The sequence below is a fragment of the Pantherophis guttatus genome, chromosome 2 (genome assembly GCF_059756535.1).
Source record: "Pantherophis guttatus breed Tessera chromosome 2, ASM5975653v1, whole genome shotgun sequence".
NCBI classification, from domain to species: Eukaryota; Metazoa; Chordata; class Lepidosauria; order Squamata; family Colubridae; genus Pantherophis; species Pantherophis guttatus.
In genome coordinates, this window is record NC_142064.1 from 120,914,779 (window position 1) to 120,941,915 (window position 27,137).

Here is a 27,137-nt window from a genome sequence, read left to right on the forward strand (position 1 = left end):
TCTCTACACATAAAAAGCTTCAAACTTGCAATGTATAACATGCCACACCCAGGACGGTCCACTCCAAAATATTTAATCAAGAACCGAAGAAGGAGAAAAGGGTTAGTGTAAATGTGGGTGGTAACAACCTGTCTATTTGCTGAAAGCAGAGCCTTTTAATTTAAAGAAACAACTAAGGAAATTGGCAACAGTATATAAGATGATGAAGAGCTGCAAAAAGAAAACCAGAAATTAGAAACTGTCATCAAAAATGAAAACCCTGTTGAGATATTTTAAAAGAAACCCAGATTGAATTGACTTCTCATTATAATAACTGATCAGGGCAGCTTCTTATACAAAACTAATATATTTCCAGTTACCATGTTCTGGGGACAATCCATGAGGTTTCCTTTTTTTTTTTTTACAATATTTACAGAAATGACTGCAGAAGCACTTTATTCCATTAAATAGGATTCTGATCTTAGAAATGAGGTTGTTCTTGGGTTCAGGGAGTTTCACCACAATGGTGATTATGCAAATCATTGTGAGTTATAAACCACCAATTTCATCTCCTAAAACCCCTGAAGCTGGAAACTCTGGAAACTGTCCCAGTTGGAAAAGGCTGATCTGCATTTACTGCCCTTATGCTAAATCATGTTTGGATCTCATATAGAGTTACTACTGTACAGAGCCTACAAGGACGGTTTTCTCACTGTTGCCCTCCCCAGAGACAGAAAACTGGCCCCAGAGGCAGGCAAGAAGACAAGTAATAGTTTAAAACGGAGCCGTGAAATCTCCTCGTCCTAACAAAGCACAAAACGAAGGCAAAATTTAGAACTTAGGCGGAATTTGTGGTAACTCTTTCTAGCCAAACATGGTGGAAGTGAAAACGGAGATTCCTAATCTGGAGAGAAGAAATTGTGCAACTAGCATGATAAAAGACCTCCTTTCTTCCAAGAGCCAAATTTGAGGAAGTGAAAAAGATCTCAGCTAGTGAGCTCTGCACGACCACACCAAAAAAAAAAAAAAAAAAGCCTATCTCAGAGCCTAATTCTGTAGGGAAGAAGCAGAAATGGAAATCTTCTAGCACCTCTGGGATGTGGCCCCTACCATGCCATGGCCTGTTCGGAATCGGGCTGCATGAGAGGCGGGCCAGCATGCACACACAGCATAGCTCAACTCATGCAAGCAGTTTGGGCCAGCGACGTGTGCACACTCATGCAGCTCAACTTGTAGTTGAGTTGTGTGTGCAACTGTGCATGTGTATGTGTGCGCCGGCCCACCATTTGTGCAAGTTGAGCTGTGTTGCACACCGGCCTGTCACTCATGCGGCCCAGTTCCCCTCCCCACCCTGCAGGGCCGCCAAAGCTGGGGACCGCTGTTCTAGCAGGCAAACCAGTGGATGAAATCTCTAAGTTACAAGGCTAGGCTTAGCCTTCCTCCAGATCACTTAAAAAGCCTGATTTCATTCAGAAAAATAGTTCTTCTCCACTCTTACGAAAAGCCAGGCTTAACCTTTCAAAGGCATGCATCCAAAAAACTTCGCAGACTGTAATCTTTGCAGCACCCCTGAAAGTTACTTAAGGAGAAGTATCTGGTACTGGTGGAGCAAAGGTACAGCTGGCAACCACAGAGAGCCGAAGATAATGTTTGAGCCAATGATCCCTTGATTCAGCCTGGCAATTACTCTTGGGCCATAGATTGGACTGAACTGAACACTCAGGAATTGCTGGCGAGATCGTAAAACCATTGATTGAAATGATAAGACTCCACGTGACATTTTACTTGTGAAAGGCAAGAATTAACAAGTTTTAAAACAGCAGGAATAATTTCTGAGCATAATTCAAAAGGCTGGTTTTGCTCTATACCAGTGATGGCTAACCTTTTCTGGACAAAAGTGCCCAAAGCGCGCAAGCGCACTCAAATGCCTACATGCGCACTCAACCCCCCAAAATGCAATGTGTGCGTGTCCCCCACATGCGCCCCGCTTATGCACCCCCTGCATGCACCCTGCCCCTGCACATGCGCATGTGGCCCCACCACGTGCGCCCCAGCCCCGTGCATGCGCACGGCCCCCCCACATGTGACCCCCCCCGCATGCGCGGCAGAGACCCAAAGACCAGCTGGCCACTGGGAGGCACACACGCATGCGGAGCTGAACTTGGGTGATGGTTTGTGTGCCATCAGAGAGGGTGCTGTGTGCCATGTCTGGCACGCATGCCCTAGGTTTGCCATCAAGACTCTATACAGACATCTACAATTTGGGATCAAGTATGGACAAAACAGTATGTGTGGACTTAAACCTGCCCATTCATTCAATTCATAAAGGGTGCAATGCAAACTGTCTTGTCTCCATGGCAAAATATTGTCTGGTCTTCTATGTCAGGCAACACAGCAAACTTTTGCAAACATGTGGAAACTTTCCTATACCAGCAACGTTAGTTGCTGAAACTGTGATATAGTACCACTTTTATCCATTTTTTTTAACCTTGGATAACTGGAAATGGGAGTGGGGAAGAGAGAGAAAAAAGCAAGACACAGGAGAATAGAAATTCTTGAATGTCAGTGGGAAGAATGTGGACTGGAGGAGGGGGGGGCAGGATTACCTTGGAGAAAGAAGCAGTGAGACCAGATTTAGGCTGGGAACAACCAAACAGGATGACGTGAGAAGACCACACATGAGAAGAAGAGAAATAAATAGACTGGGGCAGATATTAAGGAGAGTCAGCAGGGAAATAGATTGTGAGAGCATGAAAATTATTGGGTTGGGAGTGAATATCAAGGATAAGAGAAGAAAGAGAAAGGCATTTGGAGGGCAGTCTTGATCATGGACTGCAAATGTATTTATTTTCCATTGTCTCAGTGCCTTTCTCTGAAAAGCACATTTTATGACTCACTGAGCAATTAATAGAAGAGCACTTGACGGCCGTGACCGGGAGGATTTTTCATTAGGTTCGCCTGATCCGCCAGTTGTGTCCCTTTCTGGATTGGGACTCGTTACGTACAGTCACTCATGCCCTCGTCACCTCCCGTCTGGACTATTGTAACGCTCTCTACATGGGGCTCCCCTTGAGGAGCACCCGGAGGCTCCAACTGGCGCAGAGTGCGGCCGCGCGGGTGGTAATGGGAGCGACATGGCGTTCCCATGTAACAACCCTCCTGCGCGAGCTGCACTGGCTCCCGGTGGTCTTCCGGGTGCGCTTCAAGGTTTTGGTTACCACCTTTAAAGCGCTCCATGGCTCAGGACCTGGGTACTTGCGGGACCGCCTACTACCACCAATAGCCTCCCACCGGCCGGTACGCTCCCACAGAGAGGGGCTCCTCCAGGTGCCGTCAGCCAAACAATGCCGACTGGCAGCCCCCAGGGGGAGAGCCTTCTCTGTGGGGGCACTTACTATCTGGAACGAGCTCCCCCCGGAGATACGGAGGATCCCGGATCTGCGCACCTTCCGCTGCGCCTTAAAGACCTTTTTATTTCACCAGGCGGGCCTGGCCTAATTTTCTCCCTCTTTTATAAAAGATTTTTAATTTTTTAATATTTTTTAGTATTTTATATATTCAAATTTTAAAATTGGTTTTAAATTGATTGGGGTTTTAATTTGTCTGGGCCAAAACTATTTAATTTGATTTTAATTCCACTTTTAAATTTTGTATGTATGTATTTTATTGTTTGGCTGTGCACCGCCCTGAATCCTTCGGGAGTAGGGCGGTATAGAAATCAAATCAAATCAAATCAAATCAAATAAATAAATAAATAGGAGTTATTTTGTGACTGAGCCCCTAATTCCATATATGACTCTTGAAGATGGAAATCCCTGTTCTATATTGACAGTACACTGACAAGCAAGGCTAGAGTGCAGTCAAGACTGAAATGGCACCTTAGAGACTAACATATTTATTCTGGCTAATGATTACATGAACTAAAGTCTACTTCATCCAAGTAGCAGAGAGTTTCATACATTGCAGCTAAATTTATTCTGTAATAAATCAATTTATTCAAAGGTAAACCCTTGGTCTCATTAGCTCACTAGTGGTCAGCCAGATCTGGAGTTCCTTTCCATTGTGCTCAGGAATTTTTCAATCCTTGGCACCTTTCAGGAGGATTGGAAATCCGGGTCTTTTGGCACATAAAACTTGTGCTCTTCAAATTAATGCCACTTTCCTGGTCACTGCAACATTTCTACCACCCTTAGGAATACCTACCACAAGATCAGATGGTTGCTGGAGATGATCTGTGGAGAAAATGCTCTGGAATTCAGAAAAAAACTAAGGAACATGTTCCTGTCATCGCCCATCTCAAGCATGGAGAAGCTGTTCAGTTTGAAAGAAGCAATAAATGGCCCACTGGACATTAGCATGGGAGGGCTGGAAGGACTGCTCTGCTGCAAGCATTATCCAAAGCTGTGTAGAAGGTTGAGATGTGCCAGGAATGGGTAGTTCTAATGTTCCCATTCCAGTTCATGTCACCATAGTTTCTTCCTCTAGAGTCAGAGGACAGCTCTTGAAATGTCTATGCATCCTTCGTAAGATTGAGATTCTACATCCATAAAGACTACAGCCTGGCAACTGAATGGAGATATCTCTCAGGTTGTAGCTCAATAAAAACCATTTTGATCTCAGAAAATACCAACGCAGGATGAAGTTATTAAGAAAATCATGGAATGTGCTGAAATGAGTAAATTGACATTTGAAATTAGAGAACAAGAGGTTAAACAATATTATAAGATATGGGATTTATTTTATCAATGGCTAGATAATAAAACATGGAAATGAAATATGAAACATGAAATGAATGTTATAAATATAATATTTGAAAATAACTTTTATGAAGCGATAAAACCATAGTTAAATAAATGATAAATGAGGATGTTTATTTGTTTGACAATATGAGAAATTAGATGATTAGTAAACTTTGAATATGGGGATGAAGCACAAAAGACTTGTAACCAACCGACACACTGTTTGCAATTGTAATGGATGATGGATTTATGTTTTATGTTTTGTTTAAAAATAAAAAAAAAATAAAAAAATAAAAAAAAAACCCCATCTTGATCTTCAGACAACTAGCTCCCGGGAAATTCTTGACATTCCCTTGAAGAGGGCTGTCAAAGATCTGCCATCAGCAGGGATCCTAGAATTACTGGGGCTCTTACAAATAGATCGAGGTAGGAGACCAGCAACTAACATTGTACATTATTGTACATAGAAAGACAACCTGAAGCTCTGTCCTCCTGGATAGGCAAGATAATTGCCTCTCTGGTTACCCACCTGTATATCTTTCTATACAGCTAGTAATCTACTCACTTTCTGATTCATCACATCTGCTCATGAGAATGCCATTCGTTTTCAGGACTTTAATGACTGTTCGTTATCAGATAGATCAGGGGTCTCCAACCTTGGCAACTTTAAGACCTGTGGATTTAGCAAAACTGGATGAGGAATTCTGGGAGTTGAAGTCCACAGGTCTTAAAGTTGCCAAGGTTGGAGACCCCTGAGATAGATTATATACATTAACAACCTCACCAACTAATTATTTTGACAATCCTATCTTGACTAAGATGCAGTCAGTGCTACTGCATTTCATCTGAGTTTGTTGGTTTTCCAACAAATGACATTAGGGAGGAGATGAACAAAGCCGCAGGAATCCACCAACTTGCTGCCCTTAAATTGTCCTGCAGTAAAATTGTAAAATCAGCACCCCAAACCGATTCATTACAGAGACAGAACAGGATTCAACCATCGGAGCAACGTAAGTTATGCTGTCATCCTTTTCTGCTGACTCAAGGACTAGCAGAACAAAAATTACCAGAACTATAGGGAAGACCTCAAAGATGACAAAGCATGCTCAGTGAATAAAAAATGCAGAATGTCCATTTGCTAATGTAAGAGGATGACGACTGATTTATTAGGAAGAGACCCTGGTGGCTTCTTTCTTAGCACTGTAAATATTTCAGTTTGTTGTGACTCTTATTCCTTATTCCTGAAAATGCAGTGTACTCACTAAAAGAATCATGACAGCAGAATAACCGAGTTGGAAGGAACCCCCTGTTCCGGCAGGAAATCCTACATCATTTCAGGCAAATGGCTGTCCAATCTCTTCTTTAAAACTTCCAGAGTTGGAGCACCCAAAACTTTGGGAAGCAAGCTGTTCCACTGGTTAACTATTCTAACTGTCAGGAAATTTCTCCTTAGTTCTAGGTTTGTTCTCTCCTTGATTAGTTTCCATCCATTCCTTCTTCTCCTGCCTTCAGGTGCTTTGGAGAATAACTTGACACCCGCTCTTCTTTGTGGCAGCCCCTTCGATATTGGAACACTGCTATCATGTCACCCCAGTCCTTCTTTTCATTCATACCCAATTCCAGCATTCATACCCAATTCCAATTCTACATATGTTTTAGCCGTTAGTCCCCTAATCATCTTTGTTGCTCTTCTCAGCACTCTTTCTGGAGCCGTGATGGTGAACCTATGGAATGCATGCTGGAAGTGGCATGCAGAACTGATCTGTCCCCGTCCCCACACACACACCACACAGCCAGCCGAGGGTTAAGGAAACACTTTGGAACGCACTCAGTTCTTATCTTCCTCTTGGCAGCGATAGACACACCGTCTGCCAAGGGACTTTATTTTCACAAACAAACAGATAAGATACGAACGTTCAAGAAAGTCCAAACAGACAATAATATTCCTTCCAGCAGTTCCGGATGAGGCTTCAGTGACTATTCAAGGTTTACTTTTGTTCGTCACAAAAGATTCTTGACCACAACCCTCTATTATATAGTCTCTGGGGTGTGGTCTCTGGGGTGTGGTCCAGTGACTCAGTTCTAATCCCTAGCACGCCTCCCCAGCTGCTGCAAACGTTTATCACGTCTTCGGAGGCGTGCGTCCAGGAATGAGGTGTCATTATCACTCTGATCTGAAGCAGCTGTTTCTTCTCCCTCAGCCGGCACTTGAAACAATGCCAGAGGGGAGGGGCCTGGAGAGGGAGGCCTGGCTGACTCCTCTTCCTCATGCTCGGAGCTTTCTTCCTCCGATGGGACAGGCTCAGAGGGCGGGGCCACAACACTATCCCCCACCGCAGGGCCCTTCCCCCGGGTCTGACGGTCGGGATGGGGTCGGGACGGGAACTGTTCGTGGAAAGCCCGCACCAGGTCAGGGGCCTGAACGGCAGACGCGTCCACCCAGGTGAAATCCTCGGGCCCGTACCCCTTCCAGGCAATGAGGTATTGGAAGCGCCCCTTCAGCCAACGGGAGTCCCGGATACTGTCCACCTCGTACGTCGAGGCATCGTCCTCGTCGGCTGCGGCTGGGGGGGCAGGCGTCGGCGGGCGGCGGAGATGGCTCGCGGGGGCCTCAGGGACCAGGAGGGACCGATGAAAAACAGGGTGGAGCCGCATGGAGCGGGGTAGAGTCAACCGGTAGGCCACCGGATTGATGACCGCCTCGATAGGGAAGGGACCGATAAAGCGTTGGGCCAGTTTCCTCAACGGCCGGTCCGTGGGGAGGTGTTTCGTGGACAACCACACCCGATCTCCTACTTCCAGCGGTGGCGTCGCCCGGCGGGCGCGATCGGCGAACCGTTTATAATCCTCTTTCGCCCGGATCAGCTGCCGCCGCACCAGTTGCTGCACCGCCTGCAGCTCCGAGAGGAAGTCCCGGGTCTCGGGAACAGGGGAGTCCATGATGGTCAACGGGAAAAGCCGTGGATGGTATCCGACGTTGGCATGGAACGGGGTCATCTGGGTGGAGGTGTGTTGGGAGTTATTAAAAGCGAACTCCGCCAGGGGAAGGTACTCGGCCCAGTTGTCCTGCTGCTGGTTGACAAAACAGCGGAGGTACTGCTCCAGTATGCCGATGACCTTCTCCGTGCCCCCGTCAGTCTCCGGATGGTGCGACGACGACAGGCACACCTGCACCTCCAGCGCGGCCATCAGGCTTTTCCAGAAGCGGGCCGTGAACTGGGCCCCGCGGTCCGAAACCACCCGGTCCGGCAGGCCGTGGAGGCGGAAGATCTGTTGCAGGAACAGGCGAGCCGTGGTGCGGGCCGAGGGCAGGCCGCGGCATGGGATGAAATGTGCCATCTTCGTGAGCGCATCCACCACCACGAGGACGGTCGTGTACGTAGCGGACAGGGGCAGGTCTGTCAGGAAGTCCATGGAGATGGCTCCCCACGGTCTCTCCGGTGTCGGCAGCGGCTGGAGGAGTCCGGGAGGGGGGCCGGACACGGCTTTGGCCTGTCGGCACGTCACACAGGACGTCACGTAGGCGTGCACGTCGTGCCGTACCCGAGGCCACCAAAAAGTCCGCGTCACCAAGTTCAAAGTCTTAAAGAAGCCGAAGTGCCCCGCCGCGGGGTTGTCATGGCACTGGTTCATGACAAGGGCTCGGAGCGGACTTGTGGGCACGTACAACCGACCCCGGTGTCTGAGCAAGCCCTCCTCCACGGTCCATGGGGACGCGGGGCCGACGTCCGCTCTCCGCTGCTGCGACCAGTCGTCCCGTCGCTGCGCTTCCAGCACCTGAGCCCGCAGGTCCACCGGTTCCTGGACCGCGGCCAAGGAGTCCGCTGGCAGCACCGTTCGGGGGGGAAGGGAATCCTTGGGGCAAAAGTATTCCGGCTTACGGGATAGCGCGTCCGCCCTCTGGTTGAGGTTGCTCGGAATGTATGTGACGTGGAAGTTGAACCGGGCGAAAAACAACGACCACCGGATCTGCCGCTGGTTCAACTTCCGTGCCGTGGTGAGGTGCTCCAGGTTCCGATGGTCTGTCCGCACCTCCACCTGGTGTCGGGCCCCCTCGAGGTGATGTCGCCAAGCCTCGAACGCGGCCTTGATGGCCAGCAACTCCTTTTCCCAGATGGTGTAGTTGCGCTCGGAAGGGTTGAGTTTCCGGGAGTAGTATGCGCAGGGAAAAAGAGTGCCGCCATCCACCGGAGCCTGTAGCAGCACCGCCCCAATTGCCACGTTGGACGCGTCCGTCTCCACCACGAACGGACGGTGTGGATTGGGGTGCCTCAGGACTGGCTCTGTGAGGAAGGCCTGCTGCTGCGGGGGCCCCCACTGGAACGGGACCTTCTTCCGAAGGAGCTGGGTCAACGGCAAGGTCAGGGTGGCGAAGCCCGGGATGAAGGTCCGATAGTAGTTGGCAAATCCCAACAGACGCTGGATGTCCTTCACCCGACGCGGGGGTTCCCAACTGCGCAAGGCCTCCACCTTGCGCGGGTCCATTGCGATGCCCTCGGGGGTGATGATGTGCCCGAGGAACTCTATGGAAGTCTGGAAGAAGTAGCATTTCTCCAACTTCGCATAGAGCTGGTGCTCCCGCAGGCGCTGCAGGACCTGGCGAACATGCTGGAGGTGACTTTCCGGGGTCCGGGAATAGATCAAAATGTCATCCAAGTAGATCACCACGAACCGATCCAGCATGTCCCGGAACACATCGTTCATCAAGTGCTGGAAGACCGCGGGGGCGTTGGTCAACCCGAACGGCATGACGGTATACTCGAAGTGTCCGTACCGAGTGCCGAACGCCGTCTTCCACTCGTCCCCCTCTCTCACGCGCACCAGGTTGTAGGCCCCTCGGAGATCAAGTTTAGTGAAGATCGAGGCCTCCCGCAACCTCTCCATCAGCTCCGGGATCAGCGGCAGGGGGTAGCGATTTTGCACTGTGATGGCATTCAAGCGCCGGTAGTCGCAACACAGGCGCAAGTCCCCCGTCTTCTTTTTAACGAAGAGGACCGGGGCCGAGAGCGGGGAGGTCGAAGGCCGGATGAACCCACGGGCCAGGTTCTTTTCCAAAAAGTCCCGTAAGGTGGCCAGCTCGGGCTCCGACATGGAGTACAGGCGACCCGAGGGCAGGGGCGCGTTCGGCATTAGGTCCACCGCACAGTCATAGGGTCGGTGCGGGGGCAAGCGGTCCGCCTCCTTCTCGCTGAACACGTCGGCGAAGGGCGTCAGCTCCGGAGGCAAGGAGACGTTTGGGGCAGAGACGTCCTGGCCGGCGCAGGTGTGGCGAAGGTGGTCGACACACTGCAGGCTCGGGAACGAGATGGCGTTTCTCGACCACGCCACCTGAGGGTCGTGCGCCCGAAGCCAGGCCATCCCCAGGACCAAGGGAAAGTGCAGATCCGCCGTTACGTAAAACTGGATCGCCTCCTCGTGGTTCCCAATGGCGAGGCGCAAGGGCTGGGTAGCGGTTTTGATGGGCCCCGCCACGAGTTCCCGCCCATCTATAGTTTCGACCCTCAACGGAGGGTCCACTGGAACCAAGGGGACTTTGTAATGGGCCACAAAGGCCTGGTCCATAAAGTTCGTGGTGGCCCCCGAGTCCACCAGCGCGTGCGCCTGGAGCCCCTCCGACCGGTTAGCCAACAACACCCGGGTGTTCAAAATCAGGTGCCGAGGGGGCTCACAGTCCACAGCCGCCGACTCCGGCGGGGCATGGTCACGTGCCTGACCTAGAGTTTCCCCTAGGCCAGGCCTGGCCCGTTTCCCGGCTGATCACGCCGAGACTCTGGAACAGGCTTGAGCGGTCCACTCCGCTTCCGGGGACACGAGGCGGCAAAATGTCCCGCCTCGCCGCAATAGAGGCACAACCCCCCTTGACGTCGCCGCATCCGCTCCTGGGCCGTCAGTTGAGGTCTGGCTGCTCCGAGCTCCATGGGCTCCTCAGCCGTCGCCACAAAACGCTGTGCGGTCCGGAGCGCTGTCGGTGCGAAACGTGGGGGTGCCGACGCTGTCGGTGGTTCCGGAAGAGCCCGACGGGGCCGTCGCCGTTGCAGGCGGGCGTCGATGCGCAGGCATTGGGTCACCAGCGCGTCGAGGGTCGGTGGCGCCTCCACACGAACCAGCTCGTCCTGCATCTCGTCGGAAAGGCCGTCCTGGAAGGCGTCCATCAGCGCCACCTCATTCCAAGCCGAATCCTGGCCTAGCAGTCGGAACTCTGCAATATAGTCCTGCAGGGGGCGCTTGCCTTGGCGGAGGTCCTTGATGCGCCTCGCTGCCGTCTGCACCCGGAGGGGGTCCTCAAACATGGTGCGCAGGTGTTGTAAAAAGCCCTGAAAGTCCAGGAGCAAGGGGCTATCTTGCAACAACAGAGGCGTGGCCCATCGGGCGGCAGTGCCAGAGAGGGAGCTGATAACAAATGCCACCCGAGCCCGGTCATCCGGAAAATCCTCCAGCCTCATCGCCATAAACAGTTGGCATTGTCCCAAGAAGGCCGGAAACATCTCCTGCTGCCCAGAAAACCTATCTGGCACGTTCACTGGGCATCTCGGACGGGGAGGGGGAGGAGGTGGAGCTGCAGGAGCATTTCCCAAAGCAAGTTGGGCAGTTAGCTGTGCTACTTGCTGTTGCAGAAGCTGATTGGCTTGCAGTATCTGCTGTAACTGCTGCTGCAGCTGTTGGTCCATCGTGGGTTAACGATGGAGTATGGGGGTGACGAACAAGATGATCTGTCCCCGTCCCCACACACACACCACACAGCCAGCCGAGGGTTAAGGAAACACTTTGGAACGCACTCAGTTCTTATCTTCCTCTTGGCAGCGATAGACACACCGTCTGCCAAGGGACTTTATTTTCACAAACAAACAGATAAGATACGAACGTTCAAGAAAGTCCAAACAGACAATAATATTCCTTCCAGCAGTTCCGGATGAGGCTTCAGTGACTATTCAAGGTTTACTTTTGTTCGTCACAAAAGATTCTTGACCACAACCCTCTATTATATAGTCTCTGGGGTGTGGTCTCTGGGGTGTGGTCCAGTGACTCAGTTCTAATCCCTAGCACGCCTCCCCAGCTGCTGCAAACGTTTATCACGTCTTCGGAGGCGTGCGTCCAGGAATGAGGTGTCATTATCACTCTGATCTGAAGCAGCTGTTTCTTCTCCCTCAGCCGGCACTTGAAACAATGCCAGAGGGGAGGGGCCTGGAGAGGGAGGCCTGGCTGACTCCTCTTCCTCATGCTCGGAGCTTTCTTCCTCCGATGGGACAGGCTCAGAGGGCGGGGCCACAACACAGAACCATCTCTCTAGTGGCCGATGCGCATGTGCACCAGGGGTGAAATTCACTCACCTTCCCTACCCATTCACAAATGTGTGCGCGCAGAGGCTGAAAATCATCGCAAAAAAGGGACGTCATTACGTCCATGCGGGTGGGCGGGGCTTCACACTGTCAGCCCTACCGTATTGCGCGATCCGGATAGAATCGGCTAAATTTCACCCCTGATGTGTGCGCTGGAAACTGGAAGATTATCTTCCTGGCGCACGCATGCACACCGGGCGGCTGCTCTTCTGGTTTCCAGTGCTCCTGTGCGTGTGAAGACCAGCTGGCTGGTGCAGCGGAACCCAGAAGAGCAATGGGTGACAGCTCGTGTGCCTGGGGAGATGGCTCTGTGTGCCACTTCCAGCACACATGCCATAGGTTTGCCATCATGGATTTAGAAAGAGTGCTGAGAAGAGCAACAAAGATGATTGTTTGAGAGAGAGCGCTCCCGTTTCGGCACTCGGTACTGAAAAGGTTCGCCAACACTGTTCTAGAGTCTCAACATCTACATTAGTCAAACTATTCATATACATGTAGTCCATGACTTACAGTCATTGCAGTCATTAGTATATATATATATATAGAAAGAGAGAGAGAGAGTAATGGAGAGAGCACACAGCCCTGAGGAACGCCTGTGCTAATTGTCCAGGTACTCGATGAGATTTTCCCTAACTTCACCTGTTGCTTCTTATCTGTCAAAAAGTTTATAATCCAGCTACAAGTATGGACAGGCACAGCTAGTTGAATCAGTTCAGAGTGAAGAATTACTGGAATGATGGTACTGAATGCCAAACCGAAGTCTACAAAAAGGACCCATACATAGGTCCCTAGGGATTCAAAATGTTGCAAGTTGTAGTGCAGTGCCATATGGACAGCATCATCTGCCAATCTGTTTGCATGATAGGTAAACTGCAAGGGGTCTAAACAGCGGATCTGTGATAATTTTTAGGTAGGCCAGCACTAACCTTTCAAAGGCCTTCATAACTACTGATGTGAGAGCAACCGGTCTGTAGTCATTCAGCTCCTTGATGGATGGTTTTTTGGTAACCAGGACAATAGTAGAGTGTTTAAAGCAAGAAGGAACATAACATATCTCCAGTGATTTATTAAAAATGCGGATGAAGATGGGGGCCAATTGATCAGCACAGGCTTTCAAGCAAGAAGGAGTTATTCTGTCTAGGCCTGGTGCATTTCCGATCTTTTGTCTATGAATTAGCCCGCACACATCTTTTTCTAAGATCACCAGAAGTGGGGAGCTCAGGAGGATGAAGATAGGTGTTGATTTGGTTATTGTTACTGTATATGAGATGGGGAGGGTAGCGATAGCGGATAGTGATCTCCTCTCAAACCTACAGTAGAATACATTCAGGTCAACTGCCAGTTGTCGAGTTTCTTCAGTAAGGGAGGGATGTCTGCTATAATCAATTATATTCTTCAGGCTTCTCTACACATTTGCTGGTTCATTAGCTGAGAACTGATTCCTCAGTTTTTCAGAGTAGCTTCTCTTTGCTGCCCTGGTCTCCCTTGTTAATACATTCCTGACCTGATTGTACAACATCCTATCTCCTTTCCTGTATGCTTCCTCTTTGGCACAACGTAGCTGCTTGAGCTTAGTTGTGAACCAAGGTTTATTATTACTATATATGCGCAAGCTCTTGGTCGGTACACACATGTCCTCACAAAAACCAACATATGATGTCACAGTATCAGTGAGTTCATCCAAGTTTGCTGAAGCAGTTTCAAAAACACTCCAGCGTGCACAGTCAAAGCAAACCTGTGACTCTAACTTTGCCCCCTCAGTCCAAGACTTCACTGTTTTGGCCACAGAATTTATAGGCAGGTACAAGGTGGATCATACAATGATCAGATAGGCCCACAGCTGCTCTTGCTAGAGAGCAATAAGCATTTTTTAAACATGGAGTAACACAGTGGTCAAAAATATTTTTGCCTCTAGTGAGACAGCTGCCATGCTGAATGCATCTGGGAGTTCTTGATTTAGATTAGCACTGTTAAAATCGCCTAAAACAGGGATGTCAAACTCAAGGCCTGGGGGCCGGATCTGGCCCACGGGGTACTTAGATCTGGCCCATGGAGCCACCCTGGAAACTGTGACAGACCAGCCCGGGGTGCCTCTGCATGCACCCCTCCTGAACTCCATTTTTGCTGGTAGAGGGTTACAGGAGGTTGTTTTCACTGGCAGAGAGCTCGGACCACCACAAGGGCCCCCAACATGAGTGACGTGAAGCTGGTCACTCCCACGATGGCCACACCCCCATATGCCCCCCCACCAGGTCAAACACAACCCTGATGCAGTCTTAAATGAAATCGAGTTTGATACCCCTGGCCTAAAACAATGAGAAGGGAGTCTGGATATTTCTATTGTGTACATAAAATTTGGTCTGCTAGGGTTTGCAACGTGCTGTTTATGCAAGCACGGGTTGGTATATCAACTCCAACCAAGATGAATGAAGAAAACTCTCATGGAGCATAAAAGGGCTGGCAACTGATGAATAGCGTCTCTAAGTCCACATCGGAAAATTTCTTCAGTACTGTAACATTGTTATACCAGTGGTTGTTAACATAGAAGCATGTTAGCATAGGAGTGTTATCCAAGCAAAATGAGATGCATTATTAACTACAGTCTCAACTTACAACAGTTCACTTAATGACCGTTTGAAGTTATAACGGCACTGGACCAGCAATTATTGTCCTCATGGCAGCCCTTGTAACAACCCAACCAAGAAATGAGCAAGGCATGCGTGACCATGAGGAGGTTCTAAGAATGGTCATAATTGAGGCCCAGGATGGAGTTGTGCAAAGGTCCTCAGAGCCACAGCTGCCATCTCTTTTAGCATTGGCCATTAATATAATACCTCTGACACAAAGACCATGAAGCCTACCTCAGTCTGTAGAATATGACCAGGTTTTGGTCTGTGTGTGTTTCCTGAATATGTCATTTACTGAGACTTCCTAGAGAGTTGGTATAATTTAAGAACAATTCAATAATTCATTCATTCTCTCTCCCAAATACATTAATAAAAGTGTAAGGAACATTATGTACGTGGCTTTCTTAAGCCCCCATGAACACTTTTTACTATATGACATTTAAATTATCATGGTCGCAAGGATCAATTAAGTTCCTTCAATCAATTTAACATGTTCATAAATAAACAGCATTTTTAAAGAGAAACAATATACGTTTCATATAATTATTTGAAAATATATTCAATATGTAGATCCTTTTATTGGAAAAGTTCTCTGGAAGGATGGCTAATTAAATTGAAGAGCCATATAACTGAATAATTAAACTGACAGCTAGTTTGGTCTAGTGGTTAAAACACCAGGCAAGAAACCGGGAGATTGGGTGTTCTAGTCTTGCTTTAGACATGAAAGCCAGCTGGGTGACTTTGGGCCAATTACCAGGAGGTGGTGAGTTCTAGTTGTGCTTTAAGATATGAAAGCCAATTGGGTAACTTTGGACCAGTCGCTCTCTCTCAGCCCAATTCACCTCATCAGGTTATTATTGTGGGAAAAAGAGAAGGAAATACTAGGTATGTTCACTGCCTGAAGCTATTTATAACAATAATAAAGGTGAGTTATGAATAAACAAATAAACATAAATAAATTGCAGGGCTATTTATCAATATCTAAAATACCTTTGTATTTAAAAAGTAAATCTGACACAGAATTTAATTCTAATTAGAAATCATTCTTGGATTGCAATTCCACATACAGAAAATTTGGGGTTTTAGACTTCATATTTTAATTTGAATTACAATTTACCACAGAGGGTTAAGGTTTTGTTTGTGATCTACAATCTTTCCTTCATTTTTTGAACTGTGTTAACCGAGCATTTCAGCTCAAAATTCAGCAATATAAAATGGATAACAAGAATCTTGTAATATCATAAGCTTTCAATTATATTGTGGTTTTGCTCATTTAGATTTGTTGTTGATCTGCCTATATTTCATTACCTGCACCTGGTTCTTCTATTTTTACAATCTAACTTTCATATTCTTTAAAATTTATAAAACAATAAAATGGAAAACAAAACAAAACACAGATTTCAAGCAGAGTCCCATATTTATATATTCCAAAGATTGCCTGTTTTCAGTGAGTTTCTGTCCAAGGAGTGCATGTGTGAATAGAAATTTAATCCTGCCCTGAAACACAGTAATCACATTCCAATATTTTTAAAAAAGCACTTTATAAAACTCCAGGCAGTTATCCTAGTTATATAGGCAGTATTTACCATTGTCCTTCCAAACACAATTACGAACTCTCTCTGGTTCACTCAAGAATTAGAGACTCAGTAATCCACAAATCATACTAGAGCTGATAAAAGATGTGTAAAACAGATAACTCCCACTCTGCCAAGTTTTTCCTTAAAGCAAAGCTTCTGATTACCTTCTGCCTCCAAGTAAGAAACAACAGCACTGCACAGAACTTGGTGAATAAAAAGTCCCTTCACCTTCCACTACTGAAGATTCCTAACTGGAATTGCTTTTTTGATTTAATTGAAAAGTCTAGTCTCCCATTAAAATGGGCAAGTTATCAGATATCTATGATAGGGAGCCACCCAGAGTTGGTTAGAAGATGGTGGCTAAATAAATGTTTGAAATAAATAAATATATGAACTGGAAAATCAAAATTAAAATCTTCATGAGCTCAGATGTAAATAAACAATGGCTTTAACACAGCCCTTTCTCACCAAAACTAACTGCTTTTATATTGCAAACTTGTACGTAGATCCATATCAACCCTGCCAGAAGCAAACTCATCTCATTTATGTCAATAGTATACTGTACAGACAATCAATCAGACAGTTACAGACTTGCTCAACACAAAAAATATATATATTAATATACAGCACTTTGGAGCAACTGAAATGTTTTCCATACTGTACATACATATACTTGCAATAATTTCATTTCCTTCTGGAGGAAATCTGTGGGGTGCCTAAGAACTGATGCCAACTTCATGACACATACTCAATCAGTTCCGCAACCTTCCCAAAAGCATGTTGAAATTCAAACCCCATCATCCCCACCTTGGGTGCGCCATGAAAATGACTGAAACCCCAACAGATCTACAAGACAAAGGTTGTTTTATCACTTTCTCCATATTATTGAAGGGGAGGGTAAAATTATTCTTGAATTTGGGGGAGGAGGGGTAAAGTTACAGTTCAAGCTATGTAGTCAGAAGCAAGCCCTAGTAAATTTGATGAAATTTACTTTATGGGAATTGACATTTGAACGTCGAATTAGCTCCCCGGCAAAATTATCATCTACGAAGACCATAGCAATACAGGTGCAACAACAGATTCTTGATAAGAGCAAATTTCCTTCTGCCCATCATCTTCAAGAGATCGATTGATGGAAGAGAGAACATGCTCAACCGCCCCGCGCGATCTTGGGCTCATCATCCGCTTTCAAAAGCGAACCATCCCGAAGGTGGTTTATTTCGAGGCAGCTTTAGACAGTTTAAAACAAAAACCCCGTGCAAAAGTACCAACCAAACCAAACCAAGAAAAACCGTTTCTGTCAAATGCCAGGCTGTGCCCTTGAGATCGTTTCATCTAAGCTTAGGCATCCTGGAACGGGGAATTGGGAAACTGAGATTTTTATGTTACTTCTTTCCTCCCAAGATTGTTAACGCCCAAGATTTCGGAGGAAAAAGGAAAGAAAAAAAAAAAAACAACCCTCACCCGCGATTTCCTAAAATACGGAATTTCCTCGTTTTGTCTCAAGAGAGCGGATAATGACGGGATGTGGGGCGGGGGTTGGGGAAGAGAGAGAGAGAGAGAGAAAAAAAAAGAGAGAGAGAGAGAGAGAGAGAGAGAGAGAAAGAAAGAAAGAAAGAAAGAAAGAAAGAAAGAAAGAAAGAAAGAAAGTTTCCTAAAACCGTGAGAACCAAGATAAGGCCCGGAACTCGCTCACCTCCTCCTCTCCAGCCGAACTCTTTCCCCCGCCCTGCCTCTGGCTTGGACTGCGCCACAGAAGCGGCCCCGCGCAAGCGGTGGGGCATGAGGGCCGGCAAAGTTTGGCGATTCTCCCCCAACCCTTTTTTTTTTTTTTTCCCACGATCCTCGCTCTGCGCGGCCAGCGATCCCGGCGCGTCTCCGACTTCCTGCCCCGCTTTTAGGCCTCTGCAAAAAAAAAGTGCTTGTTACATTTCCTGGTAAGGGCCAGATCGGAGGAGCCTTTCAAAAACCCGGCATCGCTTGAACCCGCATGGAGAGCATAAAAGCAGCCGGTGGATTTTTTAATTTTTTTTTTGCACCCGCCGGACCTTCGAAGCGCGTCCCTGCAAAACAGGCAGTGGCTCCGCCCCCACTCCACCCCCCCACTCCTTTCTCGGGTTTGTTGATCCGCGCAAGAAAACACAAATCCTCGCTGCGCATCTACAAACGCGCCCTTGTTTTGGAGCTATTAATAGCCTGGCCGTGGAGAAATTACGCGCTTGGAGACAGGAGCAGAAGCTGTGCGGTGGCGCCTGTTGGCCACTAGGGGGCAACCCGGAGTCTCACTTTCAGCGCGCCGAACCCCCTTCCTCTCGCCATTGAAGGCTCAGTTTAAAGGAGCCGCGCCAGAATTCCCTACTATTGTTCTTTTCTTGCGGGGTGGGGGGGAGTAGGGGTGGGTTCTAATTTTTTTTACTACCGGTTCTGTGGGCGTGGCTTATTTCATGGGCGTGGCTTCATAGTCATGTGACAATTATTTAGAATTTAACAGAGGTACTGGTCTACCAGGCTGTTAACTGCTTGCAGAGCTGTACCGGTCTACTCATTTGTTTTTAGAGGCACTGGTCTACCAATTTATTTTTGCAGGCACCGGTCTACTCATTTGTTTTCTTTTAACACTGATGAGCTGTAGGGCAGCCCTTTGAAGCCCCTTGGCAAGAGTTTAAACAGTTTTTTCCCTCTAGCCATCAGCTGGGACTCAGGAGGCAGCAATATTATTTGGGGTGGGGCCAAATAAAAGGTAAGAATAACGTGGGGGATGGGCCAGAACCGGTTCAGTGACGTCATATCGTCACCGCTACCGGCTCGGGAGAACCGGGAGGAACCCACCACTGAGGGGGAGGGGTGGGGCTATGAGAGAAATGTATTTTCCACTCGCCCTCTTTAGTAGGGACACAGGTTACATATCTGAGATGAAAGATCCAGAAGAGGCAAGGCTTCAAATAAAGGGGACGTTGAGAATGAGAAGCAACTGATTAGGATGGCTGTTAATATTGCAGAGTGGCTTAATTAACCTATAATCGCGCAAGATTGTGATACTAATCTTTTCCATATGCTGGCTGGGAATTATTACTATTCAATTATAATCAACTAATTGCCAGGTGAAAAAGTACACACCCAATAGTATTAACAATATTGTAGTCACGTACTCTTAAAATTCATTTTTAAAGGGGGGTGGGGAGAGGCTTGGAGAATTATAAACAAAATATGCCCACCCCACCCTCAAGTTATCAAGATGCCACCTTCCCTCCTTATTGATCTTCAAAAAGAAAAAAAGTTATTTCAAATATTAATGCCTCTTCTAGACAATCTATTGCTGCCAATCAGATATCTTTCTTCCAGTGTTTTTAGATCTGCCTAGAAAAAAGCCAACAATCCAGAATTCATATCCTAATACCTTCCAAATACTGAAAAGAACACAATGCTGAATTGGGAATTATAAGAATCGGAATCCAGAACAGGATGGTGTCAGCACATGGACATATTTCCCAGGAGAACAGCCCATTAACCTTCGGACTTCATTTCCAAGTAAACATGTATTAGAACTGCATTGTTAGGGAATTCCAAGGGCTTTCTAGCTTGTACTATAGGTGTAGCATACAACTGGATTTTACATGCCACACTAAGCAGCAAGATACGTTACAAAGGATCTGAGCAGACCAGTCCTTGCTAGATATGCTGACACTGATTTCCAAGGAAGTGTATGCTGTATAAAGAATCAGAGATTACAGAACTTTTGTCCCTAGGAAGACTTTACTTAGAAGAAAGTCCTTATGTGATCAAACAGGCTTTTTCCTAAGCATGGGCCTGAATCAGGGGTGAAATCCAGCAGGTTCTGGAGAACCGGTAGTGGAAATTTTGAGTAGTTCGGAGAACCAGCAAATACCACCTCTGGCTGGCCTCAGAGTGGGGTGGAAATGGACATTTTGCAATATCCTTCTCCCAGGAGTGGGGTGAGAATGGAGATTTTGCAATATCCTTCCCCTGCCACGCCCACCAAGCCATGTCCACAGAACCGGTAGTAAAAAAATTTGGATTTCACCACTGGCCTGAATAAATCAAGTTTAACAACAGATATAGTTATACATTCTGAGTGCCTAGGTAAGATATTCTACTGGTGAGATGTGGATAACTGAACAAAATAAATGCTTGTTTTGAATCAGTTGTTTTTTCTCTCCTCTGATATGACTAAAAAAAACACATGGCAGTTATAAACTATGTCAATAGCACTGTGGAAAAAGTGATCAACAGGCTGTAGGGCATTTTCTCCTCTGTAGAGGAGTTCTATAACAACAGGAATCCTCCAGTGCTGGAGAATGTAATTCTTTCTCATTAGCAGCACTATAGTTATGCCAGCTACATTTTGGGGTAAAAAACCTAGTTTAAATGCAGATACTCTCAGCTTCTATTTGCAGCCTCACCGGTTAAACTAACCAAAGATTCATCAGAAAGGTTGTTGCCAAACAACATCAACGGTACTGTGCAAGAGATCACTAGTCTGTCTCGGTAGTCCTAATGTCAGCCTTACATAATTATAGGGGGGTTTCTGAACAGGATGAAGTAAGTCCTTGACACTTTCCTTCCTTCTAAAACATCACTGCATACGGTGAAAAGGATTTAAATTTTAGTTTTTTGTTCTTTCTAAATTTCATAAAATGCACCCACCCACATCTCATCCCCTTCCATCAGGTGCCTAATGTAAACCTAATAAAAGACAAAAAGAAAGTAAATTTTTCTTTTTGTCTTTTCATACCACAACCATTTTTGCATCCCGGATACCAGGACTCAAGACTGACCTGAAGACACACAAACAAAAAAGCTCATAGGTCATGCTTCTATTATAATTGTTACGGTTTTTCTCAAGGATTAATGGGAATAATATGAGACATATGGGAATAATTTCCACAGCAACAATTTTCTTGGGAAGTAAGTATAGGACAATATTATTGATTTATTGTAGTACTTCTTCTATAGAGGTAATTTAGGTGAATAGGAAATCAGATGGATTCCCCCCCCCCAAATTAGCCAGCAGAATTCCTGCATCCTTTTGTAATTCTCTAAGTAAGCAAAAGGGCATACATTGGAAAGTGGACAGAAGTAGTACTACAATACATCCATAGTATTGTCCTATACATACTTTCCAGGAAAATTGTTGCTGTGGAGATTATTCCCATATGGCTGTACTGTATATTCATCGTTGAGAGAAATAGTCAAATCTCACCAGGTCAGACTGCCAGTCATTTATGCCAGCCAAGAATTTTTACATTCCAATTACTATCCTTACTCTGTGTGCCATCTGCTCTGGATGTGTTCCATTACAACTCCATTCCCCATTCATCACTTTGCTTTGGATGACTGAGGATGATAGAGACCTGTAGTCTTACATACACAGAGAGTAGGAAAGCCATAATTCCCTAAACAGTTCCCAATGAGCTTGTTAGGATATGGTTTGAGCCTAACAAGTTGTCCAGGCAATATATGTGTTCTGTGACTTTAATATGAATATGTATTGTGTAACTTTAAAGTTTTCCTGCTGATTCATTGTAATGCTGAGTCATGCTTAATTAGATAATCACTAGTTTTAAACGTATTTAAGAAAGGTTCTGTAACGTATTCAGTTGATGATAAGCTACCATAGTGTGAGGAGTTGCTATCATTGTGCTATCATCGTTGGATGGATCTGCTACCATCGTGGTTTGTGAACCAGAGTGAACTTGTTATTCTAACTAACTACTGTTTGTGTGGTAAGAAGATTTTTGTATCACTGGACTGATTTAACTGGCAAAGACTTGGATTGATTTAAAGATATGAGATTGTTTTTTTCACTATAAAGTAAACTTTTGATAAACCAGTTTGCACATCTCATATTCATTGCTCTCAGCAACGTTTCTCTGTGCTCTACACTCTGCTGGTTGGTAACACAACAACAATATCCTTAACAGAGCTTATCCAGAAAAACTGATTCTATCATTGGGAAGCCAGAAAATAGAATGCAAATATTTTTGATTTTCTAAACAAGGAATGAATAAATGATGTCCTTCTTAATGCAACAGGACTACAGCTTCAATAATTTCCAGTAAATACAGGCAATAGCAAGGAGGACTAGAAATAATAATTCACAACATGCAAAGGTCCACAGAGATTTTCCATTTCTGCCCTCTTCACTTGTTTTAATTATAGGTGCTTTTTAAACTATCTCCTTAAAGTATGACTTCTCCCCATGAACTCAAATACATTAGCAGTGTATTGGGGGGGGGGGGGTTTAGGTTTCTGACTTTTTGGTCCAGGGAACAAGTAAACAAACAAGTAAGAATTATAAAGTCGATTGGTAGGTGAGCTTGAGCTAAAGCCGGTTGTGCTTTTCCTCAGAAAAAAGTCGAGATCAGCATTTAAGAAAAAAAAAACAGAAGTAAAAACTAATCTCAGAGAGAGCAGTCAGCAAAATAGAAGGAAACTGAATCATTAAGACACTTCACCCACCATCAAAAACACATTGTGATTTTCTGCAAATTCAAATCACAGGACTAGCAAAAGACCAGCAGCTGGGATACACTGATCCCTGTCTAGCTTGGATTTCCCAGCTCAGCAACAATGTGTGGTAGGATTATCCCGTTTTCTTTTAAGAGGGGCTTTTGTCTTCCTCTTGTCTACATGTTCCATTTTATTAGGATTACAAGCAACTTGAGGAAGCAGGAAACTGAATAGTTGGAGGAGAAGAACAACTTCGGCACCTGCTCCGAGGCACTTTCCCTTTTTCTTTGTTTTGATCTGAGAGATGGCTGGTTTCTCACATTCAAGCTAGGCTATTCTGCTAAACCAAGATGAGCTGAACCAGAGTCAAGACCATTCTGTAAAGTATCTAAAACTGGATCTGCAAAGCAATATAAATTCTGGAGTCAGGAACTCTGCCAATAAACTGAACTGTTGATACTGAAACACATTATTGGGGGGGGGGGGGGCGCACACCACTTAGCTTCGTTCTTTTTCTCCTTTTTCTACATTTGGGGGGGGGGGTTTAGGGGTAAAAGAAAATCAGAAATCCTGGCTGCCAAGAGCAGTCCGCTGGGCACTTCGCCCCTTTTCTCCAAGCATCCATCTTCATTCAACCAGCTTTCTTATGCCTCCTAGTGAATAAAGCGACGGAACATTAACATGTCCAAACCCAGCCCAATTAGAATTTGGACTTTCCTTCTGCCTTCAAACTCCCATCTCCATCCTCATCCTCTTGACGGATGGGATCAAAGCCATTGAAACCCGGCTCATCCGGAGAGCTCAGGTTTTGAGAAGGCTGTTAGAAAGCAACAGGGAAAGAAGATCCTTCTGGTAGGAATTTTACATTCGGGCCAATGAAAGCTGCTCCGAATGATCCAGGTCCCGGGTCGGCATTCCGAGCAAGGAGAAGAGGCCCCTTTCTCGGAATCCTCCCAATTCCCGCTACGGCAATTCCAGTAACTCCGGGGAGGAGGGGAAGGCGGGGCTCTCCTCTCTCACCTGAGCAGCTGGAGGGCGTCCGTCGACCGTGGGTCCTCCACTAACACGTAGACAGTCGCGGGGGGCGGCTCTGGGTTGGGGGGCCGCTCGCTCGTGTCATGGGACATCATTCCCCCGCCCCACCTCCACTGGAGCTTCCAGGAAAGCAATCGGGGGGACTCTCGCTCAGTTCGCGGGACGAAAAACAGGTCGGGATCCAAAGCGCTGTGCAAACCCGTTTGTGCAAAGCGGAGTAAACCAGACGCAGCAGAGAAGGGACTGGGGGGGGGGGGTGTCTCCGGGCCGAGGCGCAGAAGAAATCAGTAGCAGCGCCGCCTCCTCCCAAAGCAAGAGGAAAACATCCAGCCGGAGGATTGCTTCATTTTCCGGCTCGGGAAGAGAAGGGGGGTCAGCGGAGGAGGGGAACTCCACGGGAAATGACATCAGAGTGGGATCCACCCACTCATCTAGGAAAGGGACGGGGCGGCGAGGGGCAGCATCTGTCTCGAACGATAAAACCGAATCTGCGGGCTTTATCTCCTTTATCCTAGCTCCGCGCAGGAGGAGCCAGGCAGGTAACCGCTGAGTACAGTAAAGGGAGACCTTGTCGAAGATGGATGGCTGGACGTCACAACAAATAGATCTAAAAGCAGAACTATTCTTACTAGCCTAGGTATACTACCGGGGAAATACAATAAAAGAATCACATTATACTTACTGTTAACATGCAATAACAGCAGCCAGAATCACATATGCACAAAATTGGAAAAAAACGAAAGTATGCCTACAGACGAAAAGGTAATAAAGGAAATATTAGAATGTGCCAAATTGGACAGGTTAAGGATGGAACTTAAAAGATAAAGAGGAATCAGAGTATTACTTAACATGGGACATTGTACAACTGGTTAAATAACAGGTGCAGAGATTAGTAACTTAATAACTAAAGAGGATCAACAAAATAGAAATAGTTATATATACTGTTATATATATAACATATATATATATATATATATATGTTATATATATATATATATATAAGAATATATACTGTTCTATAAGAATATATACTGTTCTATAAGAATTCTATACTGTTTTATAGAATATATACTATAAAACATATAGAGTGATAAATGTATAGAGCGTTATGGTACAACTATGAAAATAATGGTTATAACTATGACGCACAACATTATGTATTTAAAAGAGACTATATTGTATGACTACAAGAATAATGGTTATACTCAGGGTGTATAATGCTATCTATACTTAAAAAGGACTTGATACAGCCAGTAGTACACTGTCGTTGCAAAACTGGAAATGTGTTGTATAATAAAGGAAAATGTATAATGAAAAGAAAAGAAAATGGATGGCTGGATTAACCCAATCAACCTAGATTCAGACAGTACACTGAGCCATAAAGTAGCCCCACCTTGCGATCGCAGTCTGTGAGCCACAGACTATCCAAGCAGGTTTTATCCCAGTTTATTGCAGAACACTGCCATGCCGGGTTCGGTTCGGTTATTTATTTATTTATATACTGTCTTATTATTTTTATAAATAACTCAAGGAACAGCAATCATATATAATACTCCTTCCTCCTCCTATTTTCCCCACAGCAACAACCCTGTGAGGTGAGGCGAGTTGGGCTGAGAGAAAATGACAGGCTCAAGATCACCCAGCCAGCTTTTATGCCTAAGGTTCCTTCTTTAATGTTTAAATCTGTTCTTGCAACTTAGAGGGTTCATCTTTATATGGGGAAGGAGAAAATTTTTCCCATGTTTTTGTAGTCCGACGTCTTTTGTACATGTCTGATGTTACCGTGTTTAGCTGAAAATAAGACCGGTCTTATTTTCTTTTGGGCCCCAAAATAAGCACCAGGTCTTATTTTCGGGGGATGTCTTGCCCGCTTACCTTAGGACCACTGCAGCCAGGCCTCCCATGCCCCCACACCTGTCACGCTGCTGCCTGACTTCTTCTGCAGCCGCTCATGAATGCTCACAGTTGGATGCCACATGGACATCGCACTGGTGCCGCCGCTGACGGTATACATTGATTCATACATTGAATCATGTCTACTTATGCTTAAAAAAATCTCATGTATCAAGATCACAGATATTTTCATTTAACTACTCCATCTATGTTCAACCTTTTCTTCTGTGACATTTGCTCAATCCTCAGCAATTGCTGAGTGCTGTAAATCCTCATCAACATTTTTATTCAAAGCAAGCTCAAATACAGGGGTGAAATTCAGCAGGTTCTGACAGGTTCTGGAGAACCGGTAGCAGAAATTTTGAGTAGTTCGGAGAACCGGCAAATACCACCTCTGGCTGGCCCCAGGAGTGGGGAGGGAATGGGGATTTTGCAGTATCCTTTCCCTGGAGTGGGGTGGGAATGGAGATTTTGCAGTATGCTTCCCCTGCCACGCCTACCAAGCCATGCTCACCAAGCCACACAATGCCCATCAAGCCACACCCACAGAACTTTTGTAAAAAAATTTGAATTACACCACTGCTCAAGTATCTCAAGTATGCTACATTCAAATCCAAACTTTTGGCAAAGTGAGGGGTCCTTGGTGCTCTCTGAGCTTGGTTGTTTTCTTGAAGATGTTTCATTTGCCAAACTAGGTAAGATCATTAGTGCAAGTAAGGAATGGGGTTTGCTCTCAGTTTATATTCTAGTAGTGGCTTGTCCAAGAAAACAACCAAGCTCAGAGAGCAGCAAGGACCCTTCATTTCAATCCTGAGCTACAAATAAATAAATAAATAAATTATATATATACACACACACATGCACACAAACTTTCCAATGAATAAAGTTAGCAGCACAATCATGACACTGCTAAAAGTCAGTTTGTGAAATTTTGCTGCAGCCACTGATCAAATGGTCGATTGTTTTATCCTTTTCACTACAAAGATGACATTTACTGTTGTTTGTTACATGATGAATTTTTGCTTTCATGCAATAATCAGCAAAGTTATTCTTGAGCTGCTAAAAGAAAGCCTTTGATTTCTCTCTCTAACAGTCTTGATCTCAACTCCAAGTGGAGTTTTTAATCAGCTTTTCCTTCAATACCCTTCAAGTATTGAACATGCATTGGCGTGTTCTTCCAATTAACAAATTGGTTTTTGATCGTTTCTTTTCTATACTCATTTTCAGAAGCTTTCTCTGATTGACTTCCTTCAACAAAGATTCCTCACTTTTCTTAATATGCAAGCCATGTAGTTTGTTTCCTCCACAATTTGTTTCACCTGTAGGAATCCTCTGGTCCTTCCATTCTTCTTCCATTCCAAATCATCACTTTTTGGGTGTAGAGTATAGTAGATTGTCTTTAGTTTTCTTGTTTTCTGATCCAAATTATCAGATCTCATCTGGATCCAGACAACTATTCCTGCCGTATATGGTATAATG

At 45.8% G+C, this 27,137-nt stretch overlaps 1 protein-coding gene across 2 annotated transcripts in view; it reads right to left on the reverse strand.

Moving 5' to 3' along the window:
• Positions 1 to 24,168, reverse strand: part of TFE3 (transcription factor binding to IGHM enhancer 3) — a 47,000-nt gene extending 22,832 nt beyond the window's left edge. The window contains exon 1 of one of the 2 annotated variants that reach the window (XM_034434049.3): positions 23,751 to 24,168. In XM_034434049.3, the coding sequence (XP_034289940.2) occupies positions 23,751 to 23,860 (110 nt within the window). In that variant the 5' untranslated portion in view covers positions 23,861 to 24,168. Of the gene's footprint in view, positions 1 to 17,955; positions 18,510 to 23,750 lie in introns of those variants that run through there. The other variant, XM_087888694.1, reaches the window with a different exon arrangement.
• Positions 24,169 to 27,137: the final 2,969 nt, after the last annotated feature.